Raw genomic sequence first — 18,524 nt, 5'->3', positions numbered from 1 at the left:
TTCCCAATAGAGGCCAGGCACCTTTGCTTTTCTGGAGTAAAACAAAACCAAACCGACTGCATCTAATTTGGCATCTGTGTCCTCCCAGCCTCCTCCTTCGACCTTCCGGCCACTCCCAGATGGATGCTCTTGGTCCTCACTGGCTCACAGCGGCAGAGATGAAACACAAAGCCCGTGGTTCACGCTTTTGTTTCACACTGGCCTTGACTCCCAAGGCCACAGCAGCTCATTTTACCATCAGCTGGGAGAGGGAGGCGTCGTGTCCCCATTACTCCTGCCGAGGATGCTTCTGTGATTAACTACGAGGCCCCTCAACTCAGTGCAGCCGGAGAGGAAGGACACGGCTCGAACCCTGTTCCATCAGGGCACCCCCCAATTCCTGTTGGACAGAATTCACCGCCAAAGAGGGTGAACAAGGAGAGACTCAAAGATGAACGAAGTCAGTTTGGAGTTCCCAAAGTCCTTTGGCACAGGGCATCCCGTCTAATTCTGACGATTGTGACGTTACTACCTGAGAAACTCCCGGATGCGGCGCTGCACATGGCCCCACTGACACCCTGTGACTTCTCTCACCACCGGTGGGCAACCAGAGCCATGTGGTTCATGATTTATGATCATACTGTGCTGGGCAGTGAGGCAGACGTGAGCAGAGCAAGGACCATGGGCCTTTCCTCCCTAGAGATAACTTCTAGGCCTCAGTTGTATTGTGGCTCCAGGCCCAGAAAAGCGGCAAAACCAGACCGGTGACCCCGTGGCTGACCTCAGGACCAGCTGCATTGGATAATGACCCCCTTCCCTGACGCCGACCAGTCAGTCAGTGGAGACTAGACCCTGAAAGGACCTGCCTGGAAAGCCGATGAATATTCTACTGAGATCTTCCCCTGGGACACCCCTAAAATCTCCACCCTTAAACCCTTAGTCCAGAGAACACAGCTCAAGAACCCAGCTTGCTCTCCCTCCCGGGAGCATGCCCTTGCCTTCCCCTCCCCCGCTCCCAGGCAGTCACCTTGACCTTCCTCACTTCTAAGCCCCAAGGGCCCTTTCTTTTTTTTTTTTATCCTCACCCGAGGATATTTTTCCATTTTTTGTACAGATAGAGTGGGAGGGAGAGAGAGGAAGGGAGAGAGAGAGAGAGAAACATTGACGTGAAGGGACACATCGAGTGGCCACCCGCACAACCAACCAGGGCCGGGGACAAACTGCAACCGAAGTACGTGCCCTTAGCGGGAACCGAACCCGGGTCTCTCTGGACCGCAGGCCAATACTCTAACCGCTGAGCCAAACTGGCCAGGGCCCAAGGGCCCTTTCTTTACCTCTTGTTTCCTAAGCCCATTTCTTCCATGAATTATGATTTTCCAAATAAATGTTCTTATAGTTTGAGTCTTGATTCTGAATTCTTTCCCAGCCAGAACTCAAGTCCCGAGGTTGCTGAACCCAGGTGGGGTCCGGTCTGACCCCACCGGTCTAACACCTGGTGCTGTTCTTGCTGCCTCCAACCGCGCGTGTGATGAATTCAGTGCTAGCAAAATCACATACATGATACATTCAGTGCTGAGATGATTACACACATGACATCGCCTGAGAACTTTTTTGGTGCAGAAACCCCAGGGCCCAGGTGATGGCGTCGGGGAAGATGTTGGAAATTCTTCCCCCAGCTCTTCAGGCTGGAGATAGAAAAGGTGCCGGAACCAGTGATGGGGGAGCTGCCCCTTAGGAGAGGCCCGAGCTAGGAGAGACCCGAGCTGGGCTTCGGTCCCGGAACCAGCGATGGGAGAGCTGCCCCTTAGGAGAGGCCCGAGCTAGGAGAGGCCCGAGCTGGGCTTCGTCCCAGCTGCTTCTCTCCTTCCCGGCATTACTAACTCTCCTTCCAGTGGGCAGCGCGTGTGACAGCACACAGCCAGGAGAATGCACGCAGCAGACACCTGACCAGTTCCCTGAAGATACAGACCAGTCAGTTCCCACACATGCGGGTGGCCAGAACTTGCGGGTTTTGCAAATAGAAACTGTCTGTTACTCTAGCAATTCTGAAAGGCTCTAGAGTACTATTTTAAATTAATCGTTAATATTTTAATAATTTTATTACTTTATTGCACGGTTTGGGGTCTCTTCTCTTAGGAGAACGGCAACCAGGTTATTCGGTAGGGAAAAGGTCACCTTCAAATCTCCTCTCCACCGGGCTCACGGATTTGCATTTCAACAAGAAAAGTAGATTAAAAAAACAAATACCAAATAGATAAGGTGGTGGTGATAAGAGATGACAGAAAGAAAACAGGGTAAGGTGAGAGCCCCTCACTGGGGAGGTTGTCACTTGGGGCAGTCCCTCATCCCCATGTGTCCCTCCATCTTCCTTTTTAAATCCTGTGCCCTGTGCTGTTGTCACTGGTAAAATCCAACAAACTCTCAGCCCCTTTGTAACACCTGCCCCCTGGCTCTGATTTGGGTCCTCCTACCTGGGCCTGGGGACAGGCGGGCCTCTGCCTGGGTGCATATCACCACCCAGACTACTCTCCTCCTCCCACAATCCCAGACTTAAGTCGTGTCCCTGACTCCTCCCTGTGGCTGTCATTCACTAACCTCCAGGTCGTTCCTTCTGTCCTGGCTCAAGGTCACCCTCCCCAGTGTGACCACAGACATTATTCTTGGTGACTCTGAGTGACCCTTCCACTGCCCTGGCTCTCAGCCCCTGGCCCATGATCACCACCTTCCTCAGCCCCACTCAGCGCGGCCCCACAGGCAGTAACACTCCTCACTCCCTGCCCTTCATCCTGGTCCCGCCACTCAGTCACCCTGTCAACCATGTGCACACTTCCCAGCTCACAGACCCTGTTCCACCCCTTGCTCCTCCCTTGTGTTCTTACAGTCGCCTGCCAAAACCCAAACCAAGTTAAATAAAGCTCTCCAACTTCACAGCTGAACAGGTGAGCGTGGAGACCTGTCCTCACTCAGTTAGGGACCACACCCAACCATACCTGCGCCTCCCACCAGCCCCGCACATCCCGAAGGGCTCCGTTCCCTGGGAAAGCGAAAGCCATCAGAAGAGAACTTGTGCAAGATTGGACCGCACCTGCCAGCCCTGCGCTGGCCGCACGCTCTGTGCCCCGTTAGCAGGAAGAGAGGGCTGCACGCCCACCCGGGCCACAGCTCGGCACCGCTCACGCTCCACGCACACTGCTGCCCCAGTCCTGCCTCCTCAGCCACAGCCGCCTGTCCGTACCCTCTCCTGGACCTTCCTGCCGGCACAGGATGCCCGACGTCCTCCTTCCTCGGACCTCAAAACCAGCTTCTTGATGTCCACTCCCCTAAAGCTCCCCTCCTCCGCCTCTCTGCTGCCCTGACACTCCTTCAGAGGGTTGTTGACATTGCTGTCTGCACACTGGCCTTCTGCCCCAGCCTGTCAAGGTTGGTGATCACCTGCCTGGAGTAAATCTGTGGTCCTCCCTCAGGCCTCACCTGACCTCATCTATCAGCAGTATTTGACCGGCTGATCATTCTCCTATGGAAGTATTTTCTTCACTGCTTCCAGGATAACAAGCACATTTATTTAACAAACGGTTATGTGGCTGCTATTCTAAACCTTTACAAATATCAGTTCATTACCATTTCTCTCCCCTGCTTTACTCGTATTCCCTGTCTCCTCCATCTGACGTGGTGCTACCCCAACCAAGAAACTCAGAGTCACAGAGCTCCTCTCCCCCGTCCTCACCCCCGCGCTCCTCCCCCCCCCGTCCTCACCCCCGCGCTCCTCCCCCCGTCCTCACCCCCGCGCGCCTCTCCCCGTCCTCACCCCCGCGCGCCTCTCCCCGTCCTCACCCCCGCGCGCCTCCCCCCGTCCTCACTCCCGCGCTCCTCCCCCTGTCCTCACCCCCACGCGCCTCCCCCACCCCGGCCTCACCCCCGCGCGCCTCCCCCACCCCGGCCTCACCCCCGCGCGCCTCCCCCACCCCGGCCTCCCCCCCGCGCGCCTCCCCCACCCCGGCCTCACCCCCGCGCGCCTCCCCCAACCCGGCCTCACCCCCGCGCGCCTCGCCCCCCCCCCGGCCTCACCCCCGCGCTCCTCCCCCCCGTCCTCCCCCCTGCGCTCCTCCCCGCGTCCTCCCCCACGCGCTCCTCCCCCCTCCCCCACGCGCTCCTCCCCCCGTCCTCACCCCCGCGCTCCTCCCCCCGTCCTCCCCCACGCGCTCCTCCCCCCTCCCCCACGCGCTCCTCCCCCGTCCTCACCCCCGCGCTCCTCCCCCCGTCCTCACCCCCGTGCTCCTCCCCCCGTCCTCCTCCCCCGTCCTCCCCCCCGTGCTCCTCCCCCCCGTCCTCACCCCCGCGCGCCTCCCCCATCCTCACCCCCGCACTCCTCCCCCCCCCCGTCCTCACCCCCGCGCGCCTCCCCCACCCCGGCCTCACCCCCGCGCTTCTCGCCCCCCCCCCGCCTCACCCCCGCGCACCTCTCCCCCGGCCTCCCCCCTGCGCTCCTCCCCCCGTCCTCACCCCCGCGCTCCGCCCCCCGTCCTCACCCCTTCGCTCCTCCCCGCGTCCTCCCCCCCGCGCTCCTCCCCCCCTCACCCCCCCGCGCTCCTCCCCGCCCCTGGCCTCACCCCTGCGCGCCTCTCCCCCCGTCCTCACCCCCGCGCGCCTCTCCCCCCACCCCGTCCTCACCCCCGCGCGCCTCTCTCCCCATCCTCACCCCGCACTCTGTCTCCCCGTCGTCACCCTGCACTCTGTCTCTTCTGTCTACACCCTTACCCTTTGTCTCTTCATTTCTGCTGCTACATTTTCTCCTCTCAACCACAGTCAATAAAGCTAGAAATCAATAACAGGTGAAAAAACGGAAAAGCTACAAATATGAGAAAATTAAACACTTACTCTTAAATAACCAATGGGTCAAATTAGAAACCACAAGGAAAATTTTAAAACACTTTGAGATGAATGAAAATGAAAACAAAAACTACCAAACTCATGGGATGTGGCAAACATAAGGCTCATTAAAAAAGAAGAAAGATCTCAAATTAACAACCTAACACCTTAACTACTAGAAATATAACAGTAAATGAAACCCAAATCCAGCTAAAGGAAGAAAATAATAAAGGTTAAAGCAGATATAAAACAAATAGGGAATAGAAAACCAATAAAGTCAATGAAACTGGAAGTTGGTTCTTTGAAAGATGAACAATATCGACAAGTCTTTAGCTAAACTAAGAGAATGAGAGAAAAAAAACAAATGTCTATAATCAGAAATGCAAGTAGGAACATTATAACTAACTTTACAGAAATTAAAAGGATTATAGGAAAATACTATGAACTATTGAACACCAACAAATTTGATGATCTAAATAAGATGGACATATTAAGAAAGGCACACAAATTATCAAAATTATCTTAAGAAAAATTAGAAAATTTCAATAAACCTATAAGAAGTAAAGAAATTGAATCAGCAGTCAATAAACTCTCAATAAAGTAAAGTCTACGACCAGATGGCTTCACTGGTAAATTCTACAAAATAGTTAAAGAAGAATTACATCAACCCTATTCCAACTCTCCCAAAATAAATAGAAAAAGAGGGAACACTTACTGACATTCAATGAGGGCAGCATTACCCTGGTACCTAAGCCAGACAAAGATATGAAAAGAAAGGATAAACAGCAGACCACATCCCTTATGAATACAGAAGTGAAAATCCTCAAAAAAAAAAAACTAGCAAACCGAATCCAACAGCACATAAAAAGGATCTTACCCCTTGTCCCAGAATGCAAGAGTGGTTCAACACGAGAAAATCAAGAAATGTAATATACCACATTAACAGAATGAAGGGAAAAAAACAACCTAAATTGTCATCTCAATTAATGCAGAAAAAATATTTAACAAAATTTAAATTCTTTCATGCTATAAACACTCACAAACTAGAAATAGAACAGAATGCCCTTAATATGGTCAAGGGTATTTACCAAACCTCCAGCTGACATCACAGTCAGTGGTAAAAGACTGGAAGCCTTCCTCCTGATAGAAGGCCAGGGCAAGGATGCCTGCCTTCACCCTTCTACAGCATTGTCCTGGAAGTTCTTGCCAGAGCAATTAGGCAGGAAAAAGAAAAACAACGCACCCACATTGGAAAGGAAGAAGTAAAACTATCTCTATTTACATGATTCCATATATAGAAAATACCAAAAATACCAAATAATCCACAAAAAACTACAACAGATAATAAATGAATTCAGCAAAGTTGCAAGGTATAAGATCAATTCACAAAAATGAGTGGGGTTTCTATACATCATCCATGAACAACTTGACAACTAAATTAAGAAAAAATCCACTTATAAATAACATCATCCAAAAATTGAAATACTTAGAAATAAATTTAATTGAGGAGGTAAAAGACTTGTTCGCTAAGAACTACAAAACATTGCTGAGAGAAATTTTGAAAGAATCTCATGTTCATTGTCTGGATGACTTAATATTGTTAAGATGGAAATACTTCCCCCAAAGTGATCTAGAGATTCAATGCAACCCCTAGCAAATGTCAATGGCCCTTTTACAGAAATGGAAAAGCCATATGGTAGTGCAAAGGGCCTTGAATAGACAAAACAATCCTGAAAAAAGAAAAACATCATGAGAGGACTCATGCTCTTCGATTACAAAAATTACTAGAAATCTACAGTAATCAAAACGGCATAGTATTGGCATAAGGCTAGACATATAGACCAATGTCCGTACTCCATTGAGACTGAGAGTCCAGCCGATTTTATGCAAGGGTGCCAAGACCACCGAATGGGGTGCAAGAACAATCTCCTGAGCAAATGGTGCTGGATAACCACGTGCAAAGAAGGAAGCTGGACCTTTGCCTTATACCATACGTAAAAATTAACTAAAAATTCATCAATGAGCTAAAACTATAAAACTATTCAAAGAAAACATAAAGGTACATCTTCGTGACCTCAGTTTGGTGATGAATTCTCAGATGTCCCAACAAAAGCATGGGCAATGAAAGGAAAAATAGATAAAATGGACTGCTTCAAAATTTAAAACTGTAGGAAAGCGACTGCATTCCTTGTGGTACATAGTAACCTCTCAATAACTATTCGTTGAAATGGGATGCATCTTTTCAGACACGCACGTGATATAATCTCTTCCCTGAAATTGCACTTTCTTTTCTTTTTCTTTTTTTTTTTTTATCCTCACCCGGGGATATTTTTCCATTAATTTTTAGAGAGAGTAGAAGAGAGGGAGGGAGAAAAAGAGAGAGAGAAACACTGATGTGAGAGAGACATATCAATTGGTTGCCTTCCACATGACCCTGACTGGAGCCAGGGATCAAACCTGCAACCCAGGTATGTGTCCTTGACCGAGAATCAAACCCGGGACCGTTCGGTCCATGGGCCAATGCTCTAACTGTGAGCCAAATGGCCAGGGCTGAAATGGCACTTTCCAATTCAAAGAAGAGAGATCTCTGAAGGGAATCCTGCTGGCTGTCCATCCAGCATCCACCCCTCCTTTCTTTCCTGCTAACTAACATTGATTTTGTTCAGGTTCCTCACTTCCCCATTAGTCATATCCCTCTGGGGAGCTGACCCCACCCATCTGTCAGTGAGCTTATTACTGGTGCCATAATCCAATGACAGGGGTTGGTTCAGAAATCAGCATGGGCCTGGCCAATGAGATAAGAGGGAAAGTCTGTTATGGACTCGGAGAAAGCTGTCTCCTTCCTAAGGGGGAGTCAAAGGAAGGCACCATCTGCTCCTTCCTCTGGATGCTGCTATATCAGGAGGGCGACATCCTTGAGGAGGGCAGAGCGTAAAGAGAGAAGGAAGTGGGGCCTCGGGACACTGTGCCATCAAGTCAGCCGGCCACAAAACCACCCGCTCTGGAGGCCCTGGAGGGATACAAATCCTCAGTCTCGCCCGTTAAGGCTGGATTTCTTGTTTGCAGCCAAAAGCGCTACGGCCACTTCCACCCCAAGCGCACGTCTTCATGTCTTCCAAGGTTCGTTCATTCACTAAACAAAGGTGTGTGGGTGCCCATTTGCTGGTGAGAAAACTGGATTCGCATCTCAGGGAGCAGGTCGTTATAAACAGGTAAGTGTTAGGAAGGATAGTTGTTATAAAGGTATGAATCCAGGAGGTTAGGGGAGTTTTCCTGAGGACATGGCATTTGTGCTGAGATTTGAAGGAGGAACTGGAGTTAATTAAGCAGAAGAAGGCAGGGGTGGGGGATAAAGCATTCCAGACAGGCTGAAAGAGAGAGAGAGAGAGAGAGAGAGAGAGAGAGAGAGAGAGAAGAGGGAGAGAGATCAGCTGGAGGAACTTGGCAAGGAGTGACACTCGTGAAGTGTTTATTTCTTCCCTCATCACCCAGAGAAGAGAGAGAGGACAGCCTGGATGCCCCCCTGACCTCTCCAGGCCCTCCCAGGAGGTGACGTTGGTGGCCTGAACCTCTAGGTGGAGATCTTGATGGGAACAAAGCAAAGGCTCTGTTCTGCTTAAGGTGAAAGGGAGCTGGCAGTGGTTCCCTCTTGGCTCCCCACCCTCCCTGTCTTCAGAACAGACCACACATATCAGTGATGGAACCGGACTTGTAGATAAGATGGAGGATTCTCATTACCAGAGAGAAGACCAAACACTTCTATATGTTCCTTGGGATAACTTGTCATGAGAATCTGTTCTTATTAAATCTACTAAGTATTCTTCTTGTAGGACATAGAGATACCATCTCTGCAATGATCAGCTGCCTATAATCACAGAGAGAAACAGGTGCAGGGAGATAGGGAATGAGCAAAGGAGGATTTCAGTTGACATCTGAAGTAATAACGAGGGTCAAGGCCAAAGAGGAGGAGATGGTATATAGAGAAAGATGCCAGCAGGGTCATGGGTAAAATCCAGTGAAATCCTCGTGGGACTGGGGAGGGAGCCTCTCCACTGTATTTGGAGAAAGAACACCCACAGCACATCGGCTTGAGAGATGAGTTCAGACAGCGTTAACTCCACACTGACCTTCCAACTGGGCCACAGGGCCATTGGTTCTCCTAGTCTCATTTTAGCCTTTATCCACCAGGAGCTACACTTCTCCTCCCATCCTTGGACTGGATCCTTCTGGGTCCTTCTCAGCCTCAACTGCTTCTTCTCTGCTCTCCCTCTCACTCCTCCCATGGTGCCCTCTGGTGCTCTGTGCATAAGACTGAGCTCCGTGAGGTCAGAATCTCCCTGCCTCTTGCCTAACATGACACCTTGCACACGGACGGTGCTTGGTAAATGTCAGTTGAAGAAAAAAAATGAATGCATGTCAACCATCCGTGCACAGGAAATGCTTCAGAAGTAACAAGTGCCTTTTAAGTAACATTGATGGTTATTGATGGTTATTGCTGGGGGAAATGGTTAAAATGGCTTTGAAATAGGATCAGTGATTTCATTTTCCCTTGAGAGATGTGCATGCACACACCTGCAGCTTCTGAGGCGCGAGGCTGGAATGGCATGTTATTGTCGGTGGAGTGGCAGCAAAAACAGACTCCTGTCGCTTTCCATCAGCAAATTCCCAGGGCCCTTTCTAAACAGGCAGATATTTGGATCCACCCAGAAAATTGATTAGTATTTCCAAGCAGGCCTCATGACATGCTCACACAGCAGTAAAAATAAAAATTCCGAGCGTTTGTTTCAGACAGAGCGCTTTTGTGAGCACGTAACTGCGAAAACAGAGATCCAGAGCATCTAGGGCTACATAAGTCCTCCCCACATGGCCATATTAGATCTAATCACTGTGTCTCGAGATGTTTGCTCCCAGGACCAGCAGAGCAGAGTGAGGTGCTCTCTCAGGCGCACCCTCCCACCAACACCGCTTCTGAGTTGGACGGCAGGACAGCACCCCTTCAGAGGAGCTCGCAGTCAAGGGGAGCCCAACCAAGGCACAGGCTGCCAGCGAGCAGCTGGCCAGAGACCTCATCCCAGCACCCACTCGCAGCCCGGGGCGGGAAGCTCCAGGTTAGGGCAGCGAAGCATGTTCTGGGTTGCACAGCCAGCCCTGCACGCTTGGGAAGACTGGCCCACAGCCCCTGTGGCTGAATCCTTCAGACAAGAAGGAACAGAAGGTCCGAGGTCCAGATGCCAAGACTGTGTGGGTGGTGTGGAGGCTGGTCCTCAGAGATCAGAGAGCCCATTCAGCTAACACACCAGCAAGTGGCAGGGCAGACGTCCAATGGGCCTTCCCCGGTGGTCCTCGGCACGGCTCCGGGAAGGCAGGTGCCACCACAGGAATAGTTCTTACGCCATCAGAGTGCTGAGTCAGCCTCCGATGCACAGGTACACATTCTCAAAAGCCTCAACACTCAGGTGCTTACATACTGGAACTTGACCTGTTTTCTTACATCCAGACCTAGTTTCTGTCACACACACACCCCAGTTGGCCAGATGACAGAAGTGTGGGCAACTCCAGTGGCTTCTCCATGCACCCTCCTCACCCCAACTCTCCACCCTTCTCCCGAAGTTAACCAAACTTCTGGAAGGTGTAGGTGGTAGCATCTTCAGGGGAAGGTATCCCTCGGGGTCTCTTGTCCTTCATCCTGTCCCCTACATGCCAAAAGCTGAAGATGTTAGGCAGGGGAGTAGAGAGGAAGACAACCAAGCGCCGTCTCTCACACAGCACTCAGAGGAATAGGAAAAAAATGGTATCTCTAGACCAGACAGACAAAGGCTGATGCCCTCAAGCTTTGCAGCAAATGTTTTTACCTATACATTACTTATTAGTCCTTACTGGTTCTTCTAATTCAGTAACTTTTAAACTATAGTCTGGGAAGATCGCCATGTGTGCGCATGTGTGCACTCATGCATCTCTGGTGATCGTGGTGCTGAGGAGAAATGCCGCTAACGAACTTCTTAGGGCATTAACTCCTCCATCTCTGGCCTCTGGAACCAGGCTAGGCCATAGGGCTATTAGTGAAATCAATGCTTTGTGTGTCTGTTTCGGTGACTAGAAAGTAATAACTTATTCATCAATGGAAAAATGCCAAACGCTGACTCAATTTGGAGCATTCTTTAGATATCACTGGAGGCTAACATAATCATGGGCAGAGATAATGGTGAAGCCACTTCTAATGATTAGATTGAACAGAGTAAAGTGATACCACGTAATGATATCATTATAGACGAAATGATACCATGTCTGGGATTAGTTTCAAAATAATATGAGAAGGGAAGCAATGGGTGGGAGATGAAACACGACTGGCCCAGAGTCAAGAGTCGATGAAGTTGGGAGATGAGCACAGAGGGTCATTATACCAGTCTGCCTACTTTGGAATATGTTTAAACAGTTCTGTAGTAAAAATGAAAATGAAAAGAAATCAAGAAAAAAGAAAGCATTCTCTATACTTAGAAGCATAAGAAATACAAGCATTATCTCTTCAGCTGACATTTTCTCAGCCTGTCACTGTCTTTTTTTTGAAACGACCTGAGTGTTCGGACTAACCTATGGCTTCAGTACAGGGTTTCACAAGGGCTCCTACTTTCTGAACACCCGTATGGGCCAGTGTGTGTCCAGAGACAACCTCACATGCATCAATGCAGATGCTCCCAGCAACCCTGAAAATGAAGAAACTGAGGTTCAAATCTGTCGAGTAAGCATCCTGAGCTCACACCACTACTGATGATGGACACAGGTTTCGGCTTTCATAAGCCTTAAATTAAATGTTAGATAGTGAAATATATGTTTATCACACAAAGTCAGCCTTGGAAGAACGCGTTCCCTGGAAAGGCAGAAATGAGATTGTTCAGGCATCGCAAACAAGGCCAGTCAGAAGGCTGTGCTGTCAGGGACCTGTGGCCCGAACTGGGCCCGTGCACAGGGAAGCTAACTGGGGAGCTGGACCCCACATTGCTTTCGCAGCTGCTGATAATTCCGGATTTTCATCCTTTCATTCCAAGGCCCACATTTTTTTTTACTAAGACCATAGAAATGGACTTCCAGCATCCAGAATGGAAAAAAAGAAGTAAAACTATCTCTATTTGCAGGTGACCTAGTCTTATAGATGGAAAATCCTAAGGAATGCACTAAAAAGTAAATAGCTATGAGACCTAATAAATGAGTTCAACAAGGCTGCAAGCTACAAGACTAAATAGACTATATACTTGCAATAAACAACCCAAAACAGGAAGTTCAGAAAACAATTCCATACTACTCAGCCATTTAAAAAAAGATGAAATATTGCCGTTTGAAAGTAACAATGGATTTTCTTACCATTTGCCTTCGATTCTCCACCAGGTTGATGCCAATAATTCCTAAGAAAGATCCGAAGCCCAGCTGAGAGCAAAGGAAAAACAAGGAGAAAGCACCTGATTAGCATGCCTGGTGCTTGATGCTGACTTTTTTTTTTAACATGGTGGAATTGATATTTATTTATTTATTTGCAATTTTTATTAATTTATTTTTGTTACAAATGTTTCTCTTTCTTCCCCCTAGACACCCTCCTCTCGATCCCGCCCACCCCCCACCCCCAGTATTGTTTTCTATGTTCATTGGTTATGTAAACATGCATATAAATTCTTTGGTTTATCTTATATATCCCTCCTACCCCCTCCTCTGAGGTTTGTCAGTCTGAACTGTACTCCTTTCTATGTCTCTGGGTCTATTTTGTTCATCAGCTTATTTTGTTCATTACATTCCACAAATAAGTGAGATCATGTGATATTTGTCTTTCTCTGATTGGCTTATTTCGCTTTGCATAATGCTGTCCAGATCCCTCCATGTCGTCTCAAAGGATAAGAGATCTCTCTTTCTTATAGCTGCATAGTATTACATTGTGTATATGTACCACAGCTTTTTTATCCTCTCATCTATTGATGGACACTTGGGCTGTTTCCAGATCTTAGCAAATGTAAATAGTGCTGCTATCAACATAGGGGTGCAGATATTCTTTCTGATTGGTGTTTCAGGCTTCTTGGGATATATTCCTAGAAGAGGGATCACTGGGTCAAATGGCAATTCAATTTTTAATTGTTTTGAAGAAACACCATACTGTTTTCCATAGTGGCTGCACCAGTCTGCATTCCCACCAGCAGTGTATTAGAGTCCCCTTTTCTCCACACCCTCGCCAACACTTCTTGTTTGATGATTTGTTGATGGCAGCCATTCTGACAGGTGTGAGGTGATACCTCATTGTTGTTTTAATTTGCATCTCTCTGATGATTAGCGACATTGAGCATTTTTTCATATGTCTCTCGGCCATTTGTATGTCCTTTTTGGCAAGGTGTCTATATAGGTCCTCTGTCCATTTTATAACTGGGTTCCTTGTCTTCCCTTTGTTGAGTTGTATGAGCACTCTATATTTGATGCTGACTTTTAACAGTAAATAATGCACAGAGGACTGCCACCCTCTAAAACATTTTATCAGAGGGCCAAGGCTGGCCGCTCCCACCTCTCCACGTTTCAACCACTAAGTGGCAGATGGGTTCGTGTACATGCGGGTGGGTTCCTCAGGCTCAGTGGAAGCCGGTGATTGGAATAGAAACTGCTGAAACATGATCCATCTCATCTTTATGTTCAAACATTTTAAGTCTCAGGTCAGGAAAAGATTATAGGAAAAGAGCATGTGTGCCCCCTTTTCCCCTTACGGAGGACAAGCTCTTTATGGTAGCCCAGACCACCCACACCTCATCTTCCGCCCCTGGTCGTCAGGTGAGAGGCCCACCTGAGGTTTCTCCTGGGCCTGTCTGAAGGACTCCTGAGGTCAGATATTAGGAGACTAGAACCATGGTATTTCAGAAGAATTACCCGTCACCCATGGACACAGCTGACACCGCTCAGAGATGAGCTTTTGACTCAGGTGAGCAGGCAGACAGGTACCTTGAGGAAGGAGAAGGGAGGGAGAAGGGAGGGCTCCTAGGTGCTCCTGAGAATCAGCTCTCTTGTTCCTCGAGAACGCCTGCGCTCTCGGACCCCCGGGAGGAAGTGATGTTGGGTTGTTGGAGAGACACACACGTGGCTGTTCTCATCTGCACATGAAGGATTCGAGGGCTGGGCGCCGGGATCCCTCCACCTGAGTGTGTCCAGGAGACACAGGTGCACCTCATCCTCCATGCCCACTAGTGGAAGAATTTCTCAGTTTCCCTTACGCTTAAAAAGCTTGTCAGCAGCTCAGAGCAGCTGGCGACAAGCCTCTCACAAACAGCGTGGGCTGCTGCTCCAGACCCTGCGCCAGAGCCGCGTCCTGCAGCAGGTGAGCCCTGCACATCAGACTTCTGAGTGACCTTTGGGCCAGTCTGGGGACAGCTAACCTGCTGACCAGCACAGGTGTGGAGTCTCTAAGGCCATGCTGTCAAATTTAATGCACTAAAAATCGGACCTATTTATGTCTACAGATACCTTTGTCTGTAATTATATCTATGGAGATGGACATGTATGCAACAGATGTCATTTTTACCAACAATTTAAGAATTTTCAAGGAGTAAGGAGAGATGAATGTTTTCCTCATGTGGAACTTTAAATTGTCACAGTCTAACTCCACAGTTGAAAAAAATCGAAGTTCCACTCCAGCATATATATATTGACATATATCCATTAAGTTTCAATAAGTTCCATTTTGGGGGATTAAAAAAAATCTTCTTTCCGAAATGTTGAGGTGTTTTCACCACCCAGTCCCGTCTCTTCCTGAGATCCACCCTTTGCGGTAAGTCTCTGCGTCGGACAGAGGATCTCCACAGAAGTGACTTTCCTCCACATTTTCTTCAGGTGAATTCATCTGTCATCTCCACTCAAAACTGCCCAGGTTGAGGCTAATTTCGTTCTGGTCACTGCCCAGAGCTCCAGGATGTTCGTGGAGATGGGAAATCCCGCCTAAGTGAAGCTTAAAGAACAAGCAAAAACACTACTACTCAAGACTGGTCTTGAAACTTTGCAAGTAATTTGAAAGGATGCATCCTCACAGCCAGGAGCCCCCTGAGTTCTGGGCTCCTTTTTTTGTCCTGGGCGAAGTGAGGTCTCCAACGTGACATCAGCTTCATGAGATTTCACTGACAAAACTTTTGCACGGACACTATGTGTGTATGTTTACTCATAAATTATATACAGGTAATGTAATTTATAAAGCATACTCAAAAAATAAAAATAAAGGATAATATAAAGATGAAATAAATCATATTTGTAAAATATTTTTTAATATTGAGAGTGCCAAAACCTTTTCAGCCTTGCTGAAAATTTTATTGATATTATTACTAATCTTGATAATACTATTTAATGAGCTTAATTTTTAAAAATATCTTGATTTAACACCTAATGACACAGCACCACAAGGTTCTGGTGCATTTTTAAAAATATGTTTTTATTGATTTTTTTTTTAAGAGAGAGAGGGGAAGGGAGAGATAGAAACTTCTATGTGAGAGAGAAACATCCATTGGCTGCCTCCAGCACACCCCCTACTGGGAATCGAGCCCGCAACCCGGGCTTGTGCCCTGACCAGGAATCGAACCAGGACCTCTCAGTCCATGGGACAACGCTCAATCCACTGAGCCACACTGGACAGGCAGGGTTCTGGTGCATTTTAAGGGCATCAGAGCTGATAAATGGCTATGTCAGACACTTTCTATGTCACACTTTCTGTGCACAATTCAGACAGTTGGAGCAAATCTTATTGCCAAAAACAATGAATGTGAATTTCATAGTTCAAAAAAATCTTCCTAATAATTCTGAATTTAGGTGACTGCTTCTTGCCAGATCTGATTAATTGTCATTTTCCTGTTGTTCCTACATAATTATTAATGTCATCGCCAATCAAGGTTTCTAGGCAGGTGTCTTTTAAAGCTACATGTCCATTTTCTGAGAGCTGGTTGGGGCAGCTTGGTCTCACGGGGCTAAAATCCAGGTATCACAGGGCTGGTTCTCTTTGGAGGCTCTCGGGGGGAATCTGGGCCAGGCCTGTCCCGTGTCCAGCGCTGTCACACTCTGGCTTGTGGCCCTTCGTCCCTCATCAACATCTATCTCATGGCTCTGACGCCTCTCCTGCACCCTCCTCCCCTTCTCGGGGCCCTGTGCTAACCCTGGGCATCTGGATGGTGCAGGGTCATTTTTCACCCTTGCCCCCCCACCATTGCTGCATAACCCACCACATTCTCAGATCCCAGAGAGTAGGACACAGATGCCTGTGGGGTCATTATTCTGCCGACCATCACCGCCAACACGAGTTCCCAGTCCTGAACCTCCAGCTCTTGGAGCTGAAGCAAAGTGTGTCAACACCACACAGAAATCTGTGGTGCCCAGAGCCCCTCCCTCAGACCCCAGGACCCCATCACTCACGATGATCCCTGGGTAGTAGCCCCCAACAGTCACATTCTCCGTCCTGGTGGTGGCCGCGAGGCCAATGGTCAGGATGAAGACAGACACCACCAGCAGAGACCCCACAAACCAAAGGGAAGTCTTCTTTCTTCTCGTAAACCCTTCTGGGAGGAGGACAAACAAGGAGGAAGCGGTGAGTAAGGGGTGGGGCTATGAGGGGGTCCTAGCAGAGGTGGTGCAGTTGGTGTCCCTGTGGCTCTTCTCCCCGAGCCCGCAGCTCCGACGGCCTCTCTGTCCCAGAGCCAGGGACGCGTGCCCACTGCTCTCTCCTCCGGCAGTGCCCACCTCAGGGCCCTGAAGCTTGACCAGCTCCATCCCTATGACTCCAAAACTAAATAGGGGGAGAAAGAAAAACATGATGTTTTCTCTAGTGCCAACGTCGTCTAAATGAGCTGTGTGTGTGTGTGTGTGTGTGTGTGTAGTGGGGGAAACAGCTTCATATCTGATTTCATGCTAGCTCAGATGAGCACCTGACTCACAAGCATGCAGACATTGTCAGGCTCCAGAAGGCCTGCCCCCGAAGATGTATACTTCTGCAGTCCAATCAGCGGAGCTTACTGTCAAGTCAAGGTTGCAACACCCAAAAACAGGATTGTTACATACTTCGAAATAGATTGCACAAAATTATAAATTGATGTGCAAACTCAGAAAAATATGGCTCAACTAAGCACATTGACTTAGCAAGGGAGTATGTCTCAAGAAGGACACTTCATTCCAGGGGCAGAAGGGAACCCCATGCAAGACCCCCACTCTCCAATCACCAGCACCCCTCTCAGACTCAACACAGCCTTCGGCACGGCCCACTCCCTCCAGACCCTTGAAGACACTTCTCCCAAGAATCTCATCCTAAACCACCTATTACCCTCACCCTGGAGGGGACGAGATCAATGCATTCACTAAGATAATAAACCACCAGCTCCCCACCAGCTGCAAGTCTGGGCGCAGGTGCTGCCTGTAGCTCCCAGGACCTCTGCATGGCAGGGTGAAGTCAGGAGGGGCTTCCTCCTGCACAGATGGCTCTGTCCCTAATGCTACCTGCAGGCTCTACTCTGCAAACCCTGGCCCAGCCTCTCCAGACTCAGATGTCGATGTTTAGGATTTAAATCTCAGCCATTGAGCTCCAGAATTCCTTCTGTTATGCACTCCTTTCTTTCTCTGGCTCCCTAAAAATGCAGGTTTGTCTCTGCATCCACAGGGATGAACTCTCATACCTGTCCCCCACTGTACCCCGAGAGAGCGGGCTGTTGCAGAGCTTTGAGCAGAGGAGGGAAGGGGGTACTCTGGTTTCCTTTTTTTCTGATTCTGTAGCACTGTGGTTGCTATGTTGAGAGTCAGCTATGGAGGAACAAGGATGGACTGTATAAAACCTCTCTGAAAGCTCACACCTATGAGGACAGACTAGCTGGGCAGCTCAGCCACGCAGTAAAGGGCAGAGCCCACTGACAATGGTGCTGAGCACCCCTTGAGAGCACTGGGTAAAGCAAATCTTCTAAGCCCTGTCACAACCCTCACTTCAAAACAAAGTTGTCATGATTGCAGCCCCCAGGGGCCAGCCACAAGCCACATCTTTCATTTAAGCCTCTTGGACGCGCTCTGGCAGTGGGCTCCCAGGCCCACCACAGTGGCTTCTGCAGTTTTTACTGAATGAGCACTGAGGGATGAGCAATGAACTGACCCAACCGTGAACACACAGTGGTTGTGAGTAGGCTCACGAGTGGATCCGTGAGTGGACGATGAGTAGATAGCACCAAGATGATGCTGACTACCCATGACCACGCCACCAGCCCCATCACTCAGACAGGTTCTGCAACATCTCCCAGTGTTTCTAGATTCAGCACATATTCTTGAGTGACTTTCCCTACTTTATGTCCAGTCACACCAGCCACCCCGAGGCTCACCATCCCTCCCAAGGTGCTCTGTCCTGAGGGCACTGGCCGAACACTAACCCATGTGGCCTGATGCCCAGGCCACTGTTGTACTCTCATCGAGAGGACAGGCCCTGCTTGCTGTGTGAGTGGGAGCAAGTCACTTCCTGTGCCCACTGCAGTTTTGTAGATGGCGAGAAAGTTCCAACCCCAGACGGTATGTCGGAGTATCTGAGCTGTGCCTCGGTTGGTTGATTAGTTACGTCTGCCCTGCTCCTGGGAGGAAGGCGCTGGGGCACATTTGCCAGCTCGGAATAGGCAATCCGAAGGCCCCTGCGGCTCCAGCATTCTTGGCTTTTTCTCCTCACC

General features: G+C 49.0%; 1 protein-coding gene across 2 annotated transcripts in view; it reads right to left on the bottom strand.

The window, feature by feature from the left end:
• Positions 1–18,524, bottom strand: part of TMEM255B (transmembrane protein 255B) — a 42,989-nt gene that overhangs the window by 18,569 nt on the left and 5,896 nt on the right. For both annotated transcript variants that reach the window (XM_036250525.1, XM_036250526.1), the window contains exons 2-3: positions 16,252–16,394; positions 12,202–12,264 (exon numbers count right to left, since the gene is read on the bottom strand). In XM_036250525.1, the coding sequence (XP_036106418.1) occupies positions 12,202–12,264; positions 16,252–16,394 (206 nt within the window). The remainder of the gene's footprint in view (positions 1–12,201; positions 12,265–16,251; positions 16,395–18,524) is intronic.

The sequence above is a fragment of the Molossus molossus genome, unplaced genomic scaffold (genome assembly GCF_014108415.1).
Source record: "Molossus molossus isolate mMolMol1 unplaced genomic scaffold, mMolMol1.p scaffold_m16_p_9, whole genome shotgun sequence".
NCBI classification, from domain to species: Eukaryota; Metazoa; Chordata; class Mammalia; order Chiroptera; family Molossidae; genus Molossus; species Molossus molossus.
Note: the sequence above shows the minus strand (reverse complement) of the source record. Positions and strands in the feature narration are given on the sequence as shown.